The sequence below is a fragment of the Hevea brasiliensis genome, chromosome 14 (genome assembly GCF_030052815.1).
Source record: "Hevea brasiliensis isolate MT/VB/25A 57/8 chromosome 14, ASM3005281v1, whole genome shotgun sequence".
Classification (NCBI taxonomy): Eukaryota; Viridiplantae; Streptophyta; class Magnoliopsida; order Malpighiales; family Euphorbiaceae; genus Hevea; species Hevea brasiliensis.
The window spans coordinates 77,095,210-77,122,661 of record NC_079506.1 but is presented as its reverse complement, the minus strand read 5'-3'; the positions used below and the strand labels follow the sequence as shown (position 1 = coordinate 77,122,661).

General features: G+C 32.1%; 1 protein-coding gene across 1 annotated transcript; it reads left to right on the top strand.

Annotated features, from left to right (window-relative positions):
• Positions 1–6,027: 6,027 nt before the first annotated feature.
• On the top strand, positions 6,028–7,341 carry LOC110646941 (protein TRANSPARENT TESTA GLABRA 1). The gene has a single exon (XM_021800566.2). The coding sequence runs from the start codon at positions 6,194–6,196 to the stop codon at positions 7,223–7,225; it is 1,032 nt and encodes a 343-aa protein (XP_021656258.2). The 5' UTR covers positions 6,028–6,193; the 3' UTR covers positions 7,226–7,341.
• Positions 7,342–27,452: the final 20,111 nt, after the last annotated feature.

The following is a 27,452-nucleotide window of genomic DNA, read 5'->3' as shown; positions in this document are numbered from 1 at the left end:
GCTGAATTATATAAACAAAGTGCCTGTGTAGTTCAGTTTTTGAAATCAAACTATAGATGTTTGGTAAACAAAAAGTCATAAAAGATATATAAAAGAAATTTTAAAAAATTTACACTTTTAAACTTAAAAATTAATTTTTATAATAATGTCATTGAATTTTAAAAAAATTATAAAATTATTTTATCAATAATTTAGTGATAATTTTTAAATACACATATATTTAAATAATTGAATATGAATACATACTAATTTATTAAAATTATAAATGTAATAAATAAAATATAAAAATATTCAATAATAATTATGCATACATCACTAAAAAGTTAATTTAAAAGAGAATATATATATATATAGTCAATATGTCTTTTACACTTGTTTAATGATAACTAAGTAATTTTACCGTTTCAATTTAAATTATAATATATAAATTATTAGATATCAAAAAAAAATTTTGAAGAGTCGATTAATAAAAAAATAAAAGTTTATTACACATATTTATAAAGGTTAATACAAATTTTTAGAGATTAATATTTAAAAAAACAAATTTTAATATATACTGGATATTTGGCTGTGTAACAACTTCAATTTTTTTAAAATATAAAACATTTTTTAATTTTTAACATTATTTTAATATTATTAATTTATTTAAATATTTTTCATACGATTATTTTAAAATTTTAAATTTAGATTTCAATTATCGAATTTGGTTGTATTATAACTTATATATATTATTATTGATTATAATTTTAAGTTTGTGTTATTGTTGTTATTGTTTTAACTAGAAATTGTTTTCTTTAATAATAATAATAATAATGATAATAATAATAACAATAATAATAATCTTTATTATTATTATTATTATTATTATTATTATTATTATTATTATTATTATTATTAACAATTGATTTTTGAAGAACATTAAATTAAAATAGATTATATAAAATTATATTATAGTGAATTGGACTTAATTGAAAGAAAGAAAAGGAGCTAATTGCACAACTTACAAAAGTTTAAGGATTTATAAGTAATTAAAAGGAAAAAAAAAAAGGAATTGAAACATGTGTGGCAAATCCCTCCGCGCCCCCCCCCCCCCCCCCCCACCCAAACTAACCGGTTGATGACCTTCCCTAGCAACTCCACACCTATTAGCGATGCACTAGAAGTCATGGACAACAACAAAAGAGTAGATACAACGGCGCTAAGTGAGGAGGAGAGAGAAACGATGTACGCGGAAGCAGAAACTTCTCAACATTGAACCGGTAGCCTTTTTGAACGATTTAAGTGGCATTAGAATCCTCATGAGCCTAGCTTTCTTTTGGGGCCAACCTTGCTCAAAATGGTAGCTGAAGAAAAAAAATTAGGAAAGACAGAAGTTTTAGGTTTTTTTAGGCTTTTCGACTAGATCCCGGCTAATTGGTGATCAAAATGGATGATAGGGCCCAGTAATCTCCATCTACTCTTTGCAAGCTTCAATTTGACACCCACCATGCCTTGATTAGAGTTCAGATGAAGAATTACTTATCTGATGGCCTAAACTAAACCGGGCGATAGGCAACTGAAGTGGAGTTTCGACAAATTGTCTTCGAATCCGTCACAGTAGCTTATCGGTATTCCGGATATGCACTCGGATTAATGATAGTTTACTGGTGCCCAGGATCGAGTTTTCGGCCTAATCTGGATGCCCCATGGCTCGTCTTGGAACACAGTCAATATTACAGTCAATTCTAGTATTTTTAGACATTCTAAATGTGCTCCATGTAGTAAAATTTGTAATGGTAAACATGACTCAACTTATGTAGTTTTACTTAGGTTTTAGCCAGTTGATAAATTTGTTAAATATTCATAACTTAGTGAAATTAAGTAAAATAAATTTAATTAATATAAGAACGATGTAAAAGACCTCTAGAAATATTTTAATAATTTTTGGAGTACTGAAGATAATTATTTGAATTATAGAGGAGTTAGGGATCGAGCTGGAGTTTAGAGATTTGGACTTAGATAAGGTTCTTGTAGGCCCCGAATGGACATATAATGATTATTGTTATAAGCTTAAGGCCCTGTGTGTTGCGTTTTATTGAGTGTTTTTGTAAGAGGTTAGGTAGAATAACAAAGGAAATTCTACCGAAATTTTGGCAAAATTCTATTATTTATTTCTTGCTTGTTTAGTTTAATTTAATTATTTTGTTAGTCAATTAATAGGGGTCAATGTATTTATCTAGGTAATCAGGGTTGGCTGTCTTCTTCTTTCTAGTCGACCAATTGCTATCGAGTCGATTAGTTTGTGAGTTGGATATTGATTATTTTTATAATTTCATTATTATTTATATTTTCTTGACGTATTCATGCAAAATATATATATATATATATATATATATATATATTATGGATTTGGAATCCTAGTGTAGGTGCAACTTGAGTAATTTGCTTACTCCTATGCATATGTATATGGATGGGCGAGATAAGTATGATGGCTATATAAATCGACTCTTGCCACTGCAGGGTAGGTACAACAACTATGTGGATCGCTGACTATCACATAAAAGGAATAAGAGAACATGTTGGATTTCATAGAGCCAGTATGAGGTCGACTTCCAATATGTATTAAGTGTGCATATGTAACTCAAATTTATCCTTTTGTGTGAGAATTTGAGTGATTTGTTTGTTTGCTGCATTTTCATTAAATTAGACGGATGCTACAATTATAGAGATAGGTAGTCATAGAGATTATAACTATTATCAATATCTAAACTCTCTAAGTTGAATGTTCCCAAGTTATAGAATGAACATTTTATTTCAGAGTCTAATCTGCATTTTTTTTCATAAGTTGTGGTATTGCTTAGTGATTTTATTTTGTTTATTTATTTATTTAATATTTTAATTTTAAAACTCTACAGTGACACTAATAAATATTGTATTAATGAATATATATATATATATATATATTTATTTATTTATTTATTGAATATTATATATTTATTGAATATTGATTATAAGAGTTGAGTTGAGCTTCCCACATTATAACAATAATAAAATTACATAATCTACACAAACCAATAACAATTCAAAGAATTATATCAATCACCCTAATTTAATGATTACAGCAAGATCAAAATCAACAAGAACAAGAACGAATTTGAGTAATCACCAACAAATTCAAACAATTACAGAGCAATTACCCAACAATGTAATTATAAAAACCCATCAATTCTCCAACTCAATGCATGAATATCAAAACACCAACTCGATAATGGCAAATGTCCTCCTTGCACTCAAAACGACCAAAATGGTCCAACAATCTGTCATTGAAGCGAAAGGCAATCCCATTCCTACATTCAAAATGGCCAAAGTCGCTAAGAAAGAAATTAAGGCCACAATCAAAATTCTCAATGCTTTAAAGCTCGAGAAGTCTTCGATCGAGAAATAGTTGCAAGCTGCTGTCAGCGATAATGACCATGGTAGCTCTGTCATGCATTGAAGCTTGAAGGGGCAGAGGCATGCAAGTGTTTGCAGAAGCTTAAAGTAGAGTGAATGATATATGGAGAGAGAAATGGTTGCGTTGGTGGGGAAAAGAGAAAGGAATTAATTGAAGCATAGCAAGTGGAGAGGGTAACTACTTTTATTTTGGCCACATGCAGCAACAGGAAGCAAGAGTGAAGAATTCTGAAAATCCTTTCATTAAACCATTGTTTAGGAGCTAATGAGAAGAATTTGTCTCTGCAGATTATGAAAATGGAGAGCTGAATTTGTAAGGCAAGGAGGTGGAAGGAGCCAAGGAGGAGGACGAGAAATGATGAGAATAAATAAAGAATAAGGGCAATTTTATCATTTTAGTTATTTTTAATAGGAAATTATTTTTAATTAGACAGCAGAGCCTCTAATTTTAATCGAAATAAAAATAATGGCTAAATCATTTAATTCTTAAAATTTAGGAATAAATCGTAATATCGATCAAAATCCAGTGATCAAATTATAAATTTCTCTTAAAATAATTTTATCAAACAATTAATTATTTATCTTTAAATTGATTTATAAGTTAAAAATATATTTTAAGTAAGAAGTTAAAAGTAAATTGTGCAAATAGTCATTTTAGTTTTAAATTCCAAAAATTAAATTTTATTATTTTTATAAACCCAATCATAATATTTAAGAAAATTGAACTAAATCAAACTAAAATATTTCGGTTCGGTTTTCAGTTTTGGCATTTTTCCTTGCTGCGATTTTACAAATCTATTCAATTTATTCAAGTTCAACGAATCAATGTTTCTGCATTGAAAAATAATCCCAGATTTTGAAAATGAGTATCATAGTTTCCATTACGAATATCTATGGCAATGGCAAATTACAAATCATAGATTTCCCATTACAAAAACAAGAGGAAAATCAAATAATCATTAAAAAATCCTCATCTTTCAAAACCAAAGCCCAACACCAACATGGAACAAGTCAACAACAAGAAGACAGCAAGCTCAAGCAATCAACCAATCAAAATTTCAAAAAAACCAAACGCCCAACATGCAATTGAGGATAGAGATTAAAAACCAATCTGAGTTGAGGATGGAGATTTGAACGAATCTAAGTTAAGGAACGAGATTTGATAATAGAAATAGAGATTTGACTTTTGAGTGAGGGAGAGTGCACGGCCATTAGTTGACGGTAAGTGGGCATTGAGAGTGCGCTGCGGCATGAGAGTGGGGGTGGAAGAAGTCTATATACAGGAATGACAATGGATCAAATTTTTATAGGTATCTGATCCGATCGAATACTAATAAAATAGATTTGAGTAATATATAATCAGGTTTAGATAATATATAACAGGGTTTTTAAAGAGATTTTAGTTTGAAATTTAATATCCTATGTTTGAATCGGATTCAGATTTTACATATTATGTATCATTACTCGAATCCGTTTACATAAATTTTAATCAAATATAAAATATATGTTTGTTATAATAATATTTATAAATTTTTATGTATTTTATTTTATATAAAATAAAATTAAAATATTTTATAAAATTATTAAATTTTAAAATATAAATTATTAATAAAAATAATTTTTTATAAAATTCTAATTAAAATATATAAATTTAAATAGGTTTAGATATTTTTAGAATAATAATAATTGTAATTGAATTTAAGATGAATTTAAATTTTAAAAATATTAATAGAATTTGAATTTGAATAGTCATCTTCCTTACTATTCTACTGTAGCAATTTTTAAGTCTAGATTGTCTTTGCTGGACTTTAGCTCTGCGACTATATGACTTCAAAGGAGTCAAAGACGATGGCTGCCATGGAAATGCTCCCGCTGTAAGGGGCAAAGCCGATGACTAACGCGGCTTGCGGAGGAGGGATGTTGGAGGAGGGAAGAAGAAGAACAGGACAAAGTGAGAGAGGGATGGGAGGAACAGCGTAAGGTGGGTAATGGGCTTATATAGTGTGTAAATAAAACGACACAGTCTTAGTTGAATTTCCATTCAGTTCGATTAGTTCATTTTTTTTATTGGATTAATTAAATTAAACTAAAAGAACCAAAATCTCTAAGCAATTATAATCAAACCAAACTGTCAAAATGAAACACTAAACTAATTAAATTAAATTCATTCAATTAAAAGTTAATTATATTATTATTATTAATTAAAATTCATTTAATGATAAGTACAATAAATTATAATAATTAATATAATACTTATAAATTTAATTATATTTTTAATTTAATAATTATATTATTTATTATTATTTTTATTTTTATTGTTGTTGTTGAATACCATAAGCCTGATATTAACTTTCCCTGTGTTTTTTTCATGAAGCCTAATCAAATCTTCTATTAGAAATTCAAATATTATATTTATTTGTTTATAAATAAAAGTAGAATAAAATATTAATTTTATTTCTTTGAAATAATTAGATTTAAATAACTTTGTTAAAATTATTTTAAATATATGAATTTTATTAAAGACAAATTTGGAGATATATATATATTTTTTAATAATTCCACTATAACTCGCAAGAGACTAGAATGCAGTCGCCCTTGACCGCCGAGTAGTTTAATGTAGGTAGTCTGGCGTTAAAATCCAACAAACTGGAAAGTAGAGCTGAATTTTCCCTCCTTCAGACATTGACTTTCCGTTAGTTTCCCTTCAAAACCAAACACTCCCCAGAAAATTCATTTCCATTCACTTTTGTCTCGAGAAAATATGGAAAACTCTACCCAAGAATCGCACCTCCGATCCGATAATTCTATCACCTATGAATCCCCATACCCTCTTTACGCCATGGCTTTCTCCTCCTCCCCTTCGCCCAACCACAACCACCACCAACGCATCGCCGTCGGCAGCTTCATTGAAGAATACAGCAACCGTGTCGACATTCTTTCCTTCGACCTCGAGACCCTCTCCTTCAAGACTCATCCTACTCTTTCCCTCGACCACCCCTACCCACCCACCAAGCTCATGTTCCATCCAGCCGCTCCTTCCTCTCTCCGCAAGTCCTCCGACCTCCTCGCCTCCTCCGGCGACTTTCTTCGCCTCTGGGAAGTCCGTGAAAGCTCCGTTGAACCCATCTCCATCCTTAATAATAGCAAGACCAGCGAATTTTTTGCTCCGTTGACGTCTTTTGATTGGAACGAGATCGAGCCCAAGAGAATTGGGACTTGCAGCATTGATACGACATGTACTATTTGGGATATTGAAAGGGGTGCTGTTGAAACCCAGCTAATTGCCCATGATAAGGAGGTTCACGACATTGCTTGGGGAGAAGCAAGGGTTTTTGCTTCGGTTTCTGCAGATGGGTCGGTGAGAATTTTCGATTTGAGGGATAAGGAGCACTCCACCATCATCTACGAGAGTCCCCAGCCTGATACGCCCTTGCTCAGATTGGCTTGGAATAAGCAGGATTTGAGGTACATGGCTACTATTTTGATGGATAGTAACAAAGTTGTGATTTTGGATATTAGATCACCAACCATGCCTGTTGCGGAATTGGAAAGGCACCGAGCGAGTGTTAATGCCATTGCTTGGGCTCCGCAGAGCTGTAGGCACATTTGCTCTGCTGGAGATGATGCACAGGCCCTCATTTGGGACTTGCCTACTGTTGCTGGGCCTAACGGGATTGATCCCATGTCTATGTACTCTGCTACTGCTGAAATCAACCAGCTGCAATGGTCAGCTGCACAGCCTGATTGGATTGCAATTGCATTTTCTAGTAAAATGCAGCTTTTGAAAGTTTGAATAGGCTATAATATTTCCTTTTGAATAGTGTATTAGTTTTGATGTTAAATTGTAGTATTGAAACTTTAGTATTTTTCTGATTAAATATTTGCTTGCTTTGGGTGAATTTAGATTCATTATTGTTGGCTTAAATGCATTGCTTACTCAAGTTTTATAATTTACATGTATATTGATTCTGGGTTTGAATTAAAGCTAGTTTTGTGCTAAATTGTGAGGCCTGTTCTGCAACTTTGAAGTGCTCCTTCCAAGTTATGCAGTCCTTTTTTTCCTTTTTATAAGTGGGATCTACTGAACTAAAGCTCGATCGAAAGTTAAGCAGTCCTTCAACTGTGTTATGCCTGCCTAATTACTTGTGGTTCTTTAAAATGCTAGCTCCACTTCCATTCAATATAATTTCTACAGATCAATATATTCAATGTTGATCACAAAACAAAATCAGAAATTTGGTCCATTTTGGTTCCTTGTTCCTTTCTTCCCCCGTAGGTGATCTCTACATTTTGGCTCATTTGCTCACTTCCTTGCCTCTCAGTCTCACCTCCTGGAATTTTCCGTGATTTTGTTGTCTTATGGCCACAGTTGCTATCCAAATCCTGCTAAAGCTATCAAGCAAAAATTTAAACATCCTAGCCTTTCAATACTCCATTGATTGCCACTGATTGATAAACTTATCAGAGGCAACTAGTGAGTGTTGTCATATTTGTGTCAAACTAAGATATTTAAGTATCCTATCAATTTAGGATGGTTAATTATTGTTTGCTTGATTTAATATTCCTCATATCCTTAAAGGTACACACTTGCATGTATAAATATTACAGCAGTTTGTGTAGAACATCATATTACATAAAGTTTCTCCAGTTAATTTCCTAAATTGATGTCAACCAAGTGGAGCTGGGAGACTATACAATCAATGACTTGTTATGAATTATATGAAATATCTAGGTTGGAAAGTTGTCCAAGAATTTCTGGGATACTGCCTTAAGAAATTGTTGCTGATCTCCAAAATTTCTAGTCTGGAAATCTATCCAAGATTTGCTGGTATACTGCCATTTAAGCAAATTGGAATTTAGAGGTAATTCTTTCAAAGCTTGATAGTCTTCAGAAAGCAGTTATGAGAGAGACCGAAATATTCTATATTGTTAAATTGTCTCAAGCTATCAGGAAGACTACCATTGAAATTATTATCAGAAAGATCTATTTTCCTTAAACTACTGTGGATGCAACCTGATAAGTTGCCAAAAATGTTCACTATTCTCGCCGCTGAAAGAGTTGGAACTTGGAACCTAAGTCCAGCTCATGGAAATTGCACAAACTATTCATCAATTTTTCAGGTATTTCACCCTGTAGGTCATAACGAAGGACTTCAAGAAAACTATAATTTTTTCTCGTATTAACTTGGATGGCAGGGAGCCTCTCAATGCACTTTCACTTATATCAAGATGTTGAGGGACTTTAAATTTTCTTTTTAAAAATTACAAAAAAAATATTTTGTAATTTCATTTGTTTTCACTTAGGGTTGGGTGGTAGTATGATATTTCCGTTAGCAAACCATGACTTTTGACCTTACGTTGTCTGACAATGTTGACTTAGCTTTAAAAATTAAAATTAACAATCTAGATAGATTCAGATTTTGACTTAAGTCATCATTATGTGGTATTGGATGTTGTTTATTTGGCTTTATACTTTAAGAACATTGCAATTCTAAATTCACCCCGTATCTTCCTTAGATGAATGTTAATTCTAATCTATGCCTTGTCATGCATTATCAAAGTGGATAACATTTTATTCGGTGGATGAACATGGTAAAAAATAGAGTAGTCTTATTTAGTTTCTCCACTTTAACATATTTAGCAAAAGAAACAGCAAATACATCAATTTATTCTTGGACCCATCAAATAAATTTTGAAAACGAGAGGTTTCTCTATAAAGCTTTACAAATATTCTATTTTGCCCTGTTTTTCTCATCAGAAACAGAACATTATTAACTTAATGATGTAAGGGGTTTATATGCAGGCAACTGAGAAGCCCCCTTCTATAGATGAGGCTGTTGATCCCTTTGAACATGTTTTCTTCTTTCTCCCCTATTAACCTTCTTTTTTCATACATTCTGCTGATGAATTTCATTACTTTGGGGTTATTAGTAAACCATACTAATGGGTTTTGACTTCATTTTACAGTTGGTTGCTACCATAACCCATCAACATCATCTCTCCAACCTCCTCTTATTGTTTAGCTGGTTATCTGGAATTATAATCAGTCTCCATCTTTATCCATCTCCACATACGTTATTGCCAATATCTTAATTTGAAGTTTTAATTTTTAATTACTAAATAATCTACTCAAAATATTTTTAAAATATTTTTTAAGGCCACATAAGTCAGCTTAAATGGCGTTAGGCAAAATGACATTGTTTGCTCATGACAAATAAATATAAGATACTATTTCCTTGTAAGTAAATCTCATACCCTGAAATGAAAATTGCGTAAAACCATATGACATATTTTTTTGTAATTTCCCCTTTCTTTAAGAGATAATTGCCAAAAAAACTGAACTTCCAAAAATTTTACAATTCTATCCTAAATTTGAAAATTATCAATTAAACCGAAACTTTTAAATGAGTTGCAATTGTATTCTACCGTTTGTTACATTGTTAATGGGGTAACGGCATGCCACGTAAGACCAGCTCAGCGCCACATCAACAAGGGATAATTGCCAAAAAAAAAAAAAACTTGAACTTTCCAAATGTTGCAATTTTACCCTAAACTTTGAAAATACCTATTAAACCCTAAACTTTGAAAGGAGTTAAATGAGTTGCAATTGTATTCTACCGTTTGTTACATTGTTAATGGGGTAACGGCATGCCACGTAAGACCAGCTCAGCGCCACATCAACAAGGGATAATTGCCAAAAAAAAAAAAAACTTGAACTTTCCAAATGTTGCAATTTTACCCTAAACTTTGAAAATACCTATTAAACCCTAAACTTTGAAAGGAGTTACAATTGCGCCTATCGTTTGTTGCATTATTAAGGGGGGGTAACGGCATGCTCAAAAATCTCTAACCTTTAAGTTGCCATCTTCATCGAGAAGAATATTTTCTAGCTTCAATTCGCGGTGATAAACGTCGCGACTGTGATAAAAATCAATAGTAGATATCAACTACTAGAAATAATAGCAATTTCCCTCTTGATTTGCTCCATCATCTCGACCTTAATCACCTTCTTTTTGCTTAGCACCTTTATCCCCATGCTCTCTTTCTCATTTGCAAATTGTGAGCACAGTGGACCATAGGGAAAGTGCCATGTCCTAGCATCTCGCCAAACTTGTATGGAGCGGGTCGAGTGACAATCTCTATGTCTTTCTGCCATTGATATACACAAAGAGAGAGAGATTCACTACAAAGACTAGATTTTATTCAAATAGAATATGAAATGTGGAGGTGCAAGTAGTGAAACAAAAAATTCAAAGCAAAAAATTAAATAGGGGCGAGCTTGTGCAGTCTTGTGGATTAGTAATGGTTGACATGGCGCGAAGCTAGCATCCTACATGATACACTGTTGCCCCCTTTAATAATGTAACAAATGGCAGGGTGTAATTGCACTCCTTTCAAAGTTTAGGGTTTAATTGTTAATTTTCAAGTTTAGAGTAGAATTGCAACAATTTGAAAAGTTCTGATTTTTTTTTTTGGCAATTATCCCTTGTTGACATGGCACTGATTTGGCATCTTACATGGCATGCCATTACCCCATTAACGATGGAACAAATGGTAGGCTACAATTGCAACTCCTCTCAAAATTTAGGGTTTAATTGGTAATTTTCAAAGTTTATGATAAAATTACAAAAATTTGAAGTGTTTATATATTTTTTAACAATTATCCCTTTTTAAAACCCACTAAAATTAATGAATTGAACAAATTTTAATAAGTAATAAAATTTTGTTGTTATCAATATTGTTCTCACTAATTTTAAAAATTTTAAATTTATCTTTATTTAAATATTAAAATATATATTGTTACATAATAAAATATTTATATAATATTTATATTTTATTTGACCTTTATATAGATTATATATAAATAATACAAGTTTGTTAAATAATTGTTCACCATACCTTGTTCCTCAAATCAAGCGCTAAGTGTCATATTGTCTTTTGTAAGCTCACCTCGATGACACAAAGAAATGGTTATCCCGGTGTGAAAATAATGAATTGAAGCAGATCAAGATTGAATTGAAAAAAAGCTGCTACAAGAAGCGAAATTCTTTGCTCAAAAATCTCGTCATCTATGGTTGAGGGTGGAGACAATAATATATACAACATTCTTTCATGCCAAAGTACTCCAATGAAAACATAGGAATTTTATCTCGAGTTCAAAGGACAACCAAAGTCTCTAGTGACACTCATTAAATGATATTTCAAGCATTGCATTGCAATATTTTCAAGAGATTTACTCTTCCAAGTTGCCCAACAACTTTAGTTGATTCACAGGGACTTCCCACCCAGTATCACTAATAGCATGAATAAGCAGCTCATCAGACCCATCACCAAAGAAGAGATTACAAAGACAGTTTTTGGTATTCGTCCTTTGAAGGCCTTTAGAGAAGATGATGTTAGAACAAAAATAAATGCAGAAAATTAAAGAACATTTTTATTGAATAAGAAGAAACAATCTGTACAACTCTCTTAATTCAAAGACCATTAATTGTGCTATTTATATAGCAAAAGTCTAACTAAATACAATAAAATCCGATGTAAATCTCAAGACTTAGTCAATATTAGATCATTATTTTAAAAAGTGAAATGCAACAACCTTAAAACCTATTATCCCTAAAATCTTGAAGGATATTATGAAGACTAAATCAATTCTGTTTGAATTAGGTTCTAACATTCTCTCCCTTAATTCAAACATGGACTTAAAACATTTTTTTTTTTTGAATGGAGCACTTCTCCATCTGGCAATTTGAGTCTTGGAGCACTTCTCTCTAGTCGACAAATTTGTGCGTTAGAGCACTTCTCTCCAACTGATAATTTTAGTGCACTTCTCACCATTTGTTGATGCACTTCTCACCAACCTTTGCTTTGCTTCTGATTTTCTTGGAGCACTTCTCTCCAAACTTCAAAAAAGAGATTCTTCCTTTTGTGTTAAATTTGCTTCTTCATTTTTAAACCTGCAATCTTTTAACAAATGCCCAAATTTTTTGCAATTAAAACATTGTGGTTTGCCTTTATGCCAACAATTCTTTTCCTCATCGTTAAACATTTTGCAGATACCACATTGTGGAAATTTTTTCTTTGTGGATGACTTTGCTGCTAGAAAGGCTCCCTCAATTATTCCTTCTTGTTTGATTACTCTTCTTTGCTCTACAGCCTGCAAAGCATCGATTAATTCTGTAACAGTTATTTGTGAAAAATTTGCATGAACCTCAAGTGAAGAAAATTTTGGCTCAAACTTCTCAGGGAGGCTAACAAATATTTTTTCTACAATTCTTTTGTCAAGAAATTCTTCACCAAGCAGTCTAATTTTGTTGGCTAGGGACACGAGCCTTGTGTAATAGTCTTTGACATTTTCAGACTCTTTCATTTTTTGAATCTCAAATTCTCTTTTGAGATTTAAAATTTGCATGAACCTTGTTTGATCATTGCCTTCATACTCCTCCTTGAGCAAATCCCAAGCTTCTTTTGCATTTTCACAAGCCATAATTTTTATGAAAATGGTTTCAGAAACTGAAGATTCTATACAAGTTTTTGCCTTGTATTTCTTAGCTCTCTCCTCATTGTGAATTTTTATTTGAGCAAGAGTTGGATTTTCTGGTAGTGGGGTAGGATCAGTATTATTTTCTACTGAATCCCATAAATCAAAAGCTTGTAAATAGGACTTCATTTTGATAGCCCATATTTGATAATTTTCTCCTGAAAATATAGGGGGTGAAGACAAGGAGAAATTGGTTGAGGCCATTGGTGAATCAAGGACTTAAAGGTTTGCCCATAAGATTACTGAGGCTTTGATACCACTGTTAGTACAAAAATAAAAGCAGAAAATTAAAGAACATTTTTATTGAATAAGAAGAAACAATCTGTACAACTCTATTAATTCAAAGACTATTAATTGTGCTATTTATATAGCAAAAGTCTAACTAAATACAATAAAATCCAATGTAAATCTCAACACTTAGTCAAGATTAGATCATTATTTTAAAAATTGAAATGCAACAACCTTAAAACCTATTATCCCTAAAATCTTGAAGGATATTATGAAGACTAAATCAATCCTGTTTGAATTAGGTTCTAACAGATGAGATCGCAACAATATTTTACCAACGATACTAGGAAATCTTTGGAGATGACATTTGTAGAGCAATAGCAAGTTTCTTTTATAGAGGAAGGATGTTAAGAATCTTCAATCACATAATTATCTCCCTCATCCCAAAAGTTAAGCAGGTAAACATGTTGAAAGATCTTAGACCTATTGTTTTATGCATTGTATTCTATAAGATTATTGCAAAAGTGCCAACTAATAGGTTGCAGCATATTATGAGTTCAATTGTGAGTGAGGAATAAAACTCTTTCACTAATTGTAGACTAATTTCAAATAACATCCTCATTAGTTATGAGATCATGCACAATTTGAAGATAAGAATAGGAGGTAGTACGTAGGAGATGGCTCTTAAGCTAGATATTAGCAAAGCTTATGAGTTTGTTGAGTGAAGTAATCTGCACCACAAGTACACCTGCTTTAGCTTTCATAAGTGCTAGATTGGTTAGATTAAGGAGTGCATTACCTTAATCACATATGCCCTTTAACTTAATGGCCATAGAGTGGGTTTCTTCCAACCATCTTAAGGGATAAGCCAAAGAAACGCGCTCTCTTCATACCTCTTCCTTCTATGTGCCAAAGGGTTATCACATAAGTTGAAAAAATTTTCTCTCTAAGGGTTGTTTATCTCAAAAAATGGTACATCTATCAATCATTTACTTTTTGTAAATGACTATTATTTTCTCTAGAGCCATCGTTGAATAAGCCAAACAAAATCACAATTCCTATATATGCAATGGCTTATTTTAACCTCCACTTTCATAGGTGGTAAAAAAGTGCTTATTAGGGTGGTAACCACCACAATTCCTACATATGCAATGGCTTATTTTAGGCTTCCATCATCCTTCTGCAAGCATATTAACAAAATGGTAGCCAACTTCTAATGGGGTTAACAAAAATAGGAAAAAAGATAGCATTAGATTTTATGGAAAACCATGTGTAAACCGAACTATGGGGAAGCATGAGATTTAGAGATTTAAAAAGTTTCAATATGTCTCTTCTTGCCAAACAGGGTTTGCGAATCTTAATAAATCCCAGTTCATTTGTGGTTCTTATTTTAAAAGGAAAGTATTTCCTTTTCTCTCCCTTTATGCATGCTACTCAAGGAGCTCATTCCTCATGGGGTTGGCAGAGTATTGTATGATGCTGATAAATCTTAGGAAAAGGATTATGGTAGCACTTTAATGATGGACAATCTTGCGAAATTGGCAAGTGGATCCCAAAATCATTCCCTTAACTACATTGGGTTAAAGATAATGTTGATCCATCTTTAATATGGGCATATTAGCTCATCCACAATGACACAATGATGTAGAACATTCAAGCTCTCTAATTAGTTTTCCATAAGGAAGGGGTAACCGACATTCTCTCTATACCCATTAGTCTTTTTTAAATAGATGATAATCTAGCTTGGCATTTCACCAAGGATGAAGAGTATATAATCAAGTCAAGATATCATGTAGCATGTGATATTTGAGGAAATACTCATTCTCTAAAATAAGAAAGTCCAAGGCCACACACAATTAGGATTAATATGGTTTTGTGGAAACATCTTTGGAAATTAAAATGTCTTCCAAGCTTTCTATTTTCATGTGGAAATTACTTAATGTTGAATGATAGAGCAAAAAAGAGAAAGAAATTAAACATAAATTTTCTGGAATAAAACATATGCTCTTACACATTTTCATTAACATAAAGCTTCTTATATAGGAGATGCATCACAAAAATAGTACATGAGTCACCTTCTACAAAATTACATTTTAGAATTCACTTTATAAATTCTAGATTCATTCCTTTATACCTAACAACATAATAACTAGAGTTAACATGAAAAATATCTTTGACTTTCAAGTCTCCAAGGAAACTCTTATAGCCTTAACACTCCTTTTTAAGATTTTTCTAGGAGACTTTAAGGATTTCCCATAAGATAGTTGTTCTTCAGACCTACAGTGCATCATTTTAATTCCATTGTTCTTCTCAACTTCTTTAATGGAGTGAAACTTTAAATTAATATACTTTGTCCTACCATGTTGCAATGGTTACTTGCAATTGCAATAGCTTATTGTTATCGCACGATATCATAGTATAATCACTTTTGTTATTGTCCTAAACTCTTTAACATCTTTTGAAGCAAATGGCTTGATTTGTTGCAGCAGCTGTTGAAATTTATTTAGCTTCAACAGTGGATTAGGTCACAACCTCTTGCTTTATTGATTCTAGGAAAACACCCCTGATCCAACTGAGAAAACATTTCTTGAAGTGTTTTTAGGATAATCACACAACCTGCCCAATCACGATCAGAATACCCTTTTAACTTTGCTTCTTATTTCTTTTAAACATATTCCATAATCTGTTTTGCCTTTTAAGTATCTCAAGACTCTCTTAGCCTCTCCAAGGTGAGAGTGGCTTAAAGAATTCATGAATCTCGACAAAAGACTTGCTAAGCACATCAAATCTGACCTTATTGTTATTAAATACAATAAACTCCTTATCAAACTTCTGTAAACCATTACATCACAATTTTTTTCACCATCATTCCTTAATAATTTCACATTTTCTACTAAAGGAGTAGCCATAGATTTGCTTTAGTCCATTTTAAATTTCTTAAGGGCATCCAAAGCATACATTTTTTTATCAGAATGAAAATAATAATAAAGCATTGGTATATTTCTATTATGAGAAAGTATTTCATTAACCCCAAGTCTAACCTTTTGAATTGCTGCCCCATTTCTTTTTTAAATTGCTACAACATATTTGAGCCGTTGCCTGTCGCTTACATATCATCAACATACAAAGCAATCGATAATTGCTTTCCATCTTCACACCATTTGACATATAGTGTGGCTCCCTTAAGACTCTTTTGAAACCCTTATTTGATTAAATGTGAGTCAATTTTACTGTACCTGGCCTTTAGGGCTTATATCAACACATAAAGTGCTTTCTTAAGCCTGTAGACCTTGCCCTCACTACCAAAAACTTTAAAGCCCTTAGATTATTGAACATTAAACTCCTCTTGCAACAAAGCATTCAAAAATGCAGATTTTACATTAAGGTGATACACTTTCCAACCCAATAAAGCTACCAAAATAATGAGAAGGTTAATAATGTCATGCCTAGACACAGGTGAAGAAGTATCTCCATAATCTACTTTATAATCTGTGTAAACCCTTTCACCACCAATCTAGCTTTGTGTTTGCAAATAGAACCATAAGGATTTAACTTGGTCCTATACAACCACTTCACTCCAATAACATCTTAATCTTTAGGCTTGCTAGTTATTTTTTATGAGCCATTTTTATCAATCATTTCTATTTCTTCTTACATTCTTTGCTTACATTTTCATGCTAAGAAGCTTCTTCAAAACTTTGTGGATAAATAACTATAAGATTACTTCTCTTATATATTTTAGCAAAAGACTTTATTTTTAAAATTGAAGAATCTACTGTGGAGTCAAATGTAGAATTTTGGGCATTTGAACTAGAACTAGCTCCCCGAATTCCCATTTGAATCAATCATAGACTATACCACATCAAGTTTCTTCTGAGGCTCCAATTTATTCCAATTCCAATAAGTAGATTCATCCACTTCCACATCTCAACTTACTATAATTTTATTGGTTTCAAGATTAAAACTCATATAGCCTTTTATAGCTTTATCATCCAACTTCCCTTTATTTATAGAGGGGACATGAACATAACATAAAGAACCAACTATTCTGTGATGATTAGCAGAGGGTTTGATGCCCAACAAAACTTCAATAGGAGTCATGCCCGAAACTGATTTTATAGGGAGCCTATTTAACAAATGCACAGTAGTATACATTGCTTCAGCTCAAAACATCGAAGGAAGCTACTTTTAGTTAAGATGCACTTCATCATTTCTGCAATAGTCCTATTCTTCATCACAAAAACACCATTCTGCTCAGGAGTATACCTCACAATTATTTGATAATGGATTATTGCCTTTTCACAAAATTCATTAAAGTCAAGTGAACTCTTTCCCATTATCAAATCTTATTGTCTTGATCTTACATCCACTATGGTTTTCAACCAGACTTTTGAATTTCTTTAAGATTGAAAACACCTAGGACTTATTGGTTAAGAAATAGACCCCAGTCATTCTTGTAAGATCATCTATGAAGAGTAAGAAATACAAATTCTAACTTAAGGATGTCGTCCTCATTGGTCCACATAAGTCAGTGTGAACCAATTTTAATTTATTTTTGGCTTTCCATGCTTGATTGATAGGAAATGCCTTTCTTTATTGCTTCCTAAACTGATAACTTTCACAAAGAACATTAATAACATATATTTTTAATGTTTCTCTAAGCATACCATGTGACTACATAAACCTTGAAGACCTCATATTGAAATGTCCACACCTTTTATGCTAAAGCACTGATTCATCAATTAAAATATAAACATGATCATTAATAAAAGCATAGTTGATAAGAAAACTATTATCCACCATTTTAATCCTTACTATCTCAACATCATTAGCATCACATATAGTGCAGAAATTATCTATAAAAAAACACTGAATAGCCTTTGTTCAACATTTAAACCACACTCAACAAGTTCTAAACCAAAACAAGAATAAAAGAACATCTGAAATTTGCTTTGTACCTTTCCTAGTTTGAATAGCCATAATACCCTCGCTTTGAGCCTCCATAATTGCTCCATTTTCAAGCTTCCCTTTTTGTTTTAATTGATCTATTAATAGCACTGAAAAGATTTAAATATTTTTTCATATAACTTGTACAACCACTATCCACCAACCATAGCAGCTTTGAAGATGAATTTATAGCATAAATAAATGATCATCATGTTATTGAGTGTCCTTAGTAAAGTTTGCCTAATAAACAGCTCATTGTTATGATTGATTATGTTTGAGTCTGCATAATTTCTCTATATAGCCATGGTTCTTAGAAAATCTACACCACATTTTGCCTTTATCCTTGAAACAACAATCCTTTTCAAGGTGGTTTGTCCTTTTACACATTGGACATGGTAAAAATTTCCTCTATTGTTGTATCTTTTGAATTGGAACCCTTTAGAGTTTTCTTTTTCCATCTTTATCATTAGAAACTTTCTTTTTATCCTTTGATTAAACATTGGGTTGCTTTCCATATATTTTTGCTTTAAAAGCACCTTTTGTGACACCTTCAACTCTTATTGAGGCTCTCTATTCTTGTGCCTAAAGTTTGCTAATTAATTTAGCTATGGTAAGCTTTTTCAAGTCACAAGACTTCTTAATAGCTGCAATTTCAGCTTCAAATTTATCTAAGGTACTGATCATAATCTTTTCCACTACTTTTTGATCAATTAGCTTTTCATCATAAAGTCTCATATGATTAACTAAATCCATTCACTTTGTTATAGAATCTTTAATAGATTCAAACTCTTTCATTTTAACCATCTCAAATTCTCTTTTTAGAGTGAACTGCATGATTGACTTTACTATATCACTCCCTTCAAACTCTTCTTTCAACTTATCCCAAGCTTCCTTTGCTGTTTCACATGCCATAATTCTAGAAAAAGTAGCATCTATCATGGTTGAATGGATACAGATGGGAGCCTTATGCTCTTTGCTTTATCTTCCTCATGCTTCTTGATTTGTTGCTCTAATACCTTTTTTTTGAATTATAAAGCATAATAGAGAAAGAAACTAAACATAAATTTTCAAGAATTGAACATTTGCTCTCACATATTTTCATTAACATAAAGCTCCTTATAAGAGACACGTTACAAAAGCAGTAAGTCATAACTACCACAGAATTACTTTTCAAAATTCACTCAATAAATTTTGGATTATCATTCCTTACACCTAATATTATACTAACTAAAGTTAACATACAAAATTTCTTTGACTTTCAAATCTCTAAGGAAACTTTTATAGGTCTAACGCTTAAGAATAAAGCTTCCATCTAACTAATTATTGAATAAATGCCTAACTTTAATGCCAGAATAATGCAAATTTTGCAGTGAGCCATATCCTTAGGACACCTCTTATTTTTATGTCCAAGAGTTGTGGATTAACTCACTTTTAAGGCTATGATCTACCATGCTAAACATTTCCTGAATTATAAATTATTGGTTGGAAGTAATCGGGCCAATTATTTAGCATGACCAAGGAATAAAGTTAATGTCCTTACTACCATTTCTGATGTGGCAATTATGGAAGAGTCGAAATCAATTTATTTTTGAATAGCAATTGCTTCCTCATCAAGAGGTTATCTCAGCAACTCTAACATATCATAAGGAATTTGTTTTATTGAGTCTAATCTTGATCCTCTAAGGGAACCTATCCACCACTCTCCCAATTGGTTCCCCCCAATAAATGATGCCACCAAAATCAACTTTAACTGTGCAATGCATAAAAAGTAAATATATGGTGCAATAGTGGCAATTGCTATAGACTTCAAAAGTCTTCCTCTTAATTGACATTGTCTCAAAATTCCAGCTATCTCAGACTTTCTTTATGTTAAAAGATTTAGCTTGCAGAGAAGTTATTCTATTGGCTAAAAGGAAAGGCTTTGAGAAAGTTATGATTAAGAGAGACTCATTGACAATGGTGCAAAGTTTTCATGGGCATTTAATTCCTTTGACAATCAAAGGTAGTCTTCATGATAACTACTAGCTAATGAAAGATTTCTTTAGCTTTGGTTTGCAATTTGATAAGAGGGATTATAATAAGCCAGCTTATAGTTTAACCAATAAAACACTTCATGATAAATCCTTGGGGCAATTACAATTTACTATTTTATGATTTTACACATTTGTCAGGCAGAGTCTCAAGGTTAAATTTGTGATAAAAAGGCACCTTGAGTTTAAGCATCATTAGCAAATAGGGGAATTTAGCTAGACATTGTCCACTGTTACTGACGTGGAATTTTAAAATGAAATTTTAGAATTTATTTTGAATATTTAAATAAAAAAGAAAAAAAAAGGAAAAGAGAATTAGTTTTTACCATCCCTTACCTCTTACCAATAAAAATCGCTAACTTTAAATATAAAAATAATGCCAAATTTCTCTCCATCATAATTTGTTACCCAACAATCTCTCTACACTTTCCTTAAGCAAAATCAAAATGAATTTTCAAAGTCAAAATGTGATGCAATTAAATGAAACCTAGTTGAACATAGGATAGAGCTTGTGAGTTGTCAATGCATGCTTCCTGCACTTATGACGATAGAAATGAAGGAAGAAGATTTTAGGGATGTGGTCGATTTCAATAGCCAAGTAGGTGTATATTTTTTCAATGGGTACATGGTGAGAATTATTAAAGATGTGAAGATGTAGTGTCAAGAATACTAAAAGGAGTACAAGAACATGAAGATAAAATTTTGCATTGTCTTACAAGGAGGTAAAGTTGTTGTGTGAACTCAACAAAAGCAAGGAGTTGAATTTGAAATTAAAGACTGCTCTGCATTAATTGTTAATGAAATAACATATTTGAGGGAAATTGAAGTAAAAAGAAGGAACATGATTCGAAATGGGCATTGGGTGTGTAAACAAGTTGGTAGATTAGGTTTATTGGTACTTATTGTTATGTTTGCAATAAAAAAATGGAATGTGTTTATAGTACTTTATTTTATGGAATAATGTTATTTGTTAAATTGTGGAATTACTATTATTTCTAGTGCTTTGGATTTGACACAAAAGAGTGTTAAATAATGTGCAGTTCCATATTAAAAATGATAAAATATGCATGTTTGAGCCAAATCACTTAATTACACATGGTGACACATGGTGAAAGCAAATTATGCAAATTCTACAGAAATCAACTCTGTAAATTCTACAAAAACTAAACTTTGCAACTATCCCTATTTCATGAAATCATATATCACATTAAATACTAAATATAATATTACTACAACAAAAAATAGATTTTGTGACGGAAAACTCCGTCACAATTTTGGTGGTCAATATTTTTTTGCTACGGACAAAAAAAAAGTCTATCACAAATTTGTGATGGCATTGTGACGGAAAATCTCTTTATTCATCACAAAATGTTGGAGGTCTCAGGAAGCATTGGTTACAAATTAGTAACAAATTACAAACAGATTATCCGTCACAAAATGCTTTGTCACTAAATTTAAAAATGGATCATTTTGCGACATACTGCCTTCCGTCCCTATTTTGTGATGGATTTGAGATGGAATATTTTAGTCTTTGAAATTATTCTATCACTAATCCGTTACAAAATAATTTTTAATTTTTATAACTAATAATAATGAAATAATATTTTATTGAAAAGAATTAAGCTTTATGTATATATGGTAGCAGTATGCCCTAGAACAATGCCTTTGTTTTATATATTGTAAACCTTGTTCCCTTAAATGGCATTAATGTTTAATATAATATAAAATATTTATGGTTAATTTGAATAAGCCCATTAGCTCTTTTTTGAAAGTTCCATTCTCAAAGAGTTGAGAATATGAGTGATGGAACTATCCAATACAAGTACTATAAATAATGGTTCACAATTGAGGATATTTTATTAGACATGATCTATCTGACTAGACTGTCACCTCTATTTGTTTCCATGGATTGGTTTGTGATATTAATAAAAATGGAATGGTGAGTCTCATGCCATCTGATATTATGATGTTAGGACAAATATAGTGAGCACTTATAAGATAAGTAGGCCTAACAAGTGACACATGGATGACATATACATGGAGTTTACTTCTGTTAATATGTTGTCATCTAGATCATAATAGTGCATATAGTCCTTTGACCTGAGATGACATGGTTATCTCGTATATAGGTGGCTTAAGTTTGATACTACTTGCATACTTGTACAATGTATGGGTATATGGGCATGTGTTGACTCTGAATAGTTATATATGGAGATAAGTGATCAGTCAAGATGGAATCTATTACCCTAAGTAAATAGGCATAAAGTCCTTTGTTATCTAAATTGTTCTTGATAAGCAAAGTTCTTAGCCAAGACAGATAAACTTAGTTAGAAAAGGGTTTTTGATGGATAGCTGTATTAATCAAGAATTAGAATTTAGATGAGGGCGTATGATCCAAAGCATTTGGGGTTTGACATATACTGTGGCCCTAGCTAGGATCGAGACTTTGTAATAGAGATACTTTAGTACATGATATGTATGATCAAGGTTCTAAGAAAGGCATCATTTAATTCATCACTAGTTAGATAGTCATGTACTAGGTGTCAATCATGACTTATAAAAACCAAGGGTGGAAAGGGAATTTCACTCTAGGTATGGAAGGAGTTTCATTGACATTAAAGAGTTAATATTATTCTCATTACCAATTAGTTATGAACCTAAGAAGTCACACACAATAGAACTTAAGTGATCAAGGCTTAAATAATTTAATAGATTAATTAAATGGTTTAATTAATTAATTAAATTAATGAATTTAGTTTTGCAATAAGATTACAAAAGTCCCTAGCATGATTTGAAACCAGATTCAAAAGAAATGGGTGAAAAGAAAAAGAAGCAATGCTGGCTAAAAATTATGTGAGATGCAACACAAGGCATGTTGCATCCCAATGCAAAGGTTGTGTTGGAGGTGTAGTGGCAACATTGGGCATGATGCTTACTAGTGCAAAGGCAACATGGGGCATGTCAAACCCAAGGCAAAAGTTGCATGGGGCATGTCATTGAGAGAAAGAAGATGCTTAGTGGGTTTTTAATGTCTCTTGACATGAGATGACTTGAGATGATGTGAGCGGGAGATAAGAATGTGATTTGTAGGACAAGTGTCAATCATGTCTCCTAAAAGGAAAGATTGCTCCTCCACTAACCAAATTTAGGGATTCGGAATCCCTAAAATGGAGTAAATTCCATAAAGTTTGGGGATATGGAAATCCCTAAACCATATAATGGGAAACCCATATGCAAAAGAAAATGATTAGAGATTTCTTCAGCTTCTCCTTCAAGTTTCTCTCAAACTCCATTGTTAGAGCTTCAAGCTTTTCTTCCATAGCTTTTTTTAAGAGACAATAAAAGTTGTCACTTTTGAATTAGCAAATTAAAGGAATTGTTTCTTCAATAAAAAACCAAAGAACCAAAACCCCATTTGTACCCTTGATTAACAAAAGGAGAGAAGGGTACTTCAAGGTTGCTGTTCAAGTGTTGAACGGGTCTCGATCATTAGTTCGTGTGGACAGATTAAAGGATGACATTTAGCGGTCTCACTTCCTAGATTATGGTGATTGAATAGTGATTCAGCACCCCTTTTGGTAAATATCCTAAACTTAGTTTAGGGATTTCCTTTTAGTTTCCGAAATTGCAAAATTGGCTTTAAGACTTATGGTGGTTGCATGAGATGCAACTTTGTGTTTTTGATAATAGCTTGCATGTAAATGAGTTTGGCATGTGATGCATGCAATTGAGGCTAAATCAAAATTTTAAAACTTTCACTGCACAAGTCATATATATATATATATATATATATAAAGTTAACAATGCAAAAGTTCATATAGCAAATGTATATAAATAATATACAGCAATAAATCTGGTGTGCTCTGATCGTACGGATCAGCAAAAGGGTAGGATGATAATGCCATCTGCCTCATCATATGCCTCAACTCTTCCTACCTAGAGCGAAGTTGCTCTTCACTCTATTTCCTAATGTGCATTTCCTCCTCCTTAATGCGCTATTGGAGAATCCACTCTTGATTGTCCCTTATGTGTGAGACCTCCTCCTCAAGCACTCTAATGCGCTCATCAGTAACACGATTTGTCACCATAGCTGTCTTGCGAGAAGTGGCAGAGTTGCTGAAGGAGTCTGGGTACATAATCAAAGCCTAAGCCCAAATCATGAATGTGCCACTTCTTCTATCTACCCATGGCCTCTAGGTATAGGCAATTTATGTCGATTGAGATCTTTTGTGAATCATCATCCTGCAAGTTCAAAGCAACGTCAACAGTAGCAGCAGTAGTAGCCACCATAAATAAATAAAAGGTTAGATTAAATGAATAAGATACAACATAAAAAGCATAGGTACTAATATGGAAAACAAACAACATTATCCTCATTATTTGATGATAACAATATCCAATATCTTAATCCTCAGTAATCACATTAGACACTACTCTTGAAAAGTACATGTTTTAATTAAGTGATGCATAATTTTGTCTTCTGTTTATTATATTTGTATCTTGATATGATTATTTTTAACACTAAGTATAGAAACTACGCTTGTCAGGTAAGTGCACCAAATAGGTGATCTAAATGATTCTCAAATTGAAAACCAAATTAGTTGGAGACAAAAAAAATTATTTGCTACATTTAATAAATTGCATTAAATGAATGATAGTCAAATATATTATAAATGTAAAGTATTTAGAAATATGTATCATTTGTTTTTTAATTAATACAAAATATTCATATTAGATTTTTTTAATATAATTACTTTTATGTTTAAATTTGAGATCTCATAATTAAGATGACTCTAATTCCTCTAACTCTTGAAGTTTTGGAGATTAGTCATTATATGATAATTATTTATTTGATATAATAATTCAAGTATAGGATAGAGGTTCTAAAAAGAAAAAGAAAGAAAAAAAAAAAAGACCTTGATGGTTCTTAATTTGTTTATTGCATTAACCCAGTCCAACTACATATATATTTTGACAAAGTGAAGAAATTAAAACATTGAAGAGAAAAACAAAGAAAGTTTCTCATATTGGTACATGTGCTTTTTATGTTGTGCATTATTAAACAGGATTAGGGCTAAGGTTTTGTAACTTTAGTTAGGTTGGAAGAATTTCTACTTTTTAAGTTCCTTTTATAGTCTTTTTTAGTAATTTGCATAGGCACACTCATCTTATTGTTTTAATTATAATCCTTTTCCTTTTTGGCTCATGGTAAACAGTTCAAGCAACAGTCCTTATTTTGAGAAAATTGTTATTTCATAATTTGACCTGGGGTTCTTTTTTATTCCTTCTATTATCAGTCTTCTTAGCATGAACCAATCTACTATTCTCCTTAAGTTTGAAACAGAAGAAATTTTCTATCAATTGTGTTAGATCCATTACATAGTTGGTAGTGTTGATTATTTTTTGACCCTGTTTGAATCCTATAATAGATGAAAAGTATTCCTATATATATACAGTGAAACGGTGAAATGTTAAAATAAAATTTGTAAAGCACAAAATGAGTTATTTGTCTCTATCAATTTTCAAATATGAAAATACTAATCTCAACCAAAATTTACATAACATTCTTACTCCATGTCATGGTTGTTAATGCATTATATTATTTTATTTCTACTCTAATTTTATATGCCTAATGCAAGAGACATCTCAAGCATTATCAAACTAAATATTGATCTTTCCAAAGTGACAAAAATCTATCATTCACAATAATCAAGCAAAATTCAGACCATTTAATCTATGGTGAATAGTGCTACATCTAGGAGACTTAAATCGTGAAACAAGTGTATGAGCAAACATCCAATTTAAATTTCAACAAGAATTCAAAAAATCAAAAGCTTAATAATACAAAATGGAAACTGAGAGGAAAGCCTCAATGAACACCAAAGAGAGATGTTTAAACATATGTTAGGATATGAACTAAAAAATTTTGTTGTTTATGCTAGAATTACAATTTTGAACACCTAGATGAAGCATCTAATTTGGCTGATTTTATTAAAAGAAGTAAAGGAAAAAAAATTAACTATAGAAGAAAGAAGAAAAGAAGATAAGAAAAGATTTTGGACCCGAGCTGAAGCTTCTTGAGGATTACGAAGCACAATTTGATCAATTCTATTTCTATTTTTGGTAACTTCACTGCTGCTATTTGATTATAGGCTACCCCAGAAGGATTCATAGTGAAAATAGAGCGAAGGATTTTCTCTCTGGTCTAAATATAATATCCAAGATAGTGCATTGAGATTCCTTTAAGCCAAACAAATAAAAAAAGAAAAAGAAAAAGAAAACCCCTGAGTGGGCTAAAAAAGGCCTAGTAATTAACTTCTTGTGACAAATGTAACACCCTAGGCAAATCCCACATCGACAAAACACGGGAGAGATGCTGGGTTTATAAGTTGGTGGTTCGTAAACCCTAATGACGCGTTTTAAAACCGTGAGGGCTTCGACCCAGAGCGGACAATATCACTAGTGGGCCGGGCCATTACATTTGCGGTATCAGAGCCGCTCCGCGTGCAACCTTAAACGATGGTGGGGCAAACCTCAGCGAGGACGCTGAGTCCCATAAGGGGGGTGGATTGTAACACCCTAGGCAAATCCCACATCGACAAAACACGGGAGAGATGCTGGGTTTATAAGTTGATGGTTCGTAACCCCTAGTGACGCGTTTTAAAACCGTGAGGGCTTCGACCCAGAGCGGACAATATCACTAGTGGGCCGGGCCATTACAACAAATCTCAACTTTCCCTAAGCACCTTTCTCGTAACAAACCTAATTTACCCGTGAATGCAAAATAAGAACATAACTACCAATTATCAACTCCAATTAAAAAAATAAACCTTAATTACTTGATTTATTGTTGCAGTTAACTTCGAATGCTTTTCCTTGTGGAATTAATATATCATTAACACTAATTAAAAAGATAAAAAAACAAAATCAGAAAAGAAGCATAGGAATATTTACTTACCAAAATTGATCCAGTGTTTCTGAATGATGCTCTCTAACACTCTGTGTCATTGCTCTTACCCCTCCCTAATACCTCTTTGTTGTCACTCACTAGTTAGTTTTTTAATAATTCCAAGAAAGCTGCTTGACCCCCAAAAGGTTAATAGAGTTATAATTGGTAACTATGTTGTATAAGAGAGAAAGTGAAAGGTTGGAAGGCACAATAGGAGGTTTTTCATCTCATTGGAAGGAGATTTGTGAGGTGTGACCAAGAAGACGTGGGCTAGAGTGTCTTATGGATGATGAGTGTCTTATGAGAGTGAGAAAGGTGAATTGGTTTT

Coding starts and splice junctions, on each gene's coding strand:
- LOC110646941 (XM_021800566.2), top strand. CDS start 6,194: ATGGAAAACTCTACCCAAGAATCGCACCTCCGATCCGATAATTCTATC.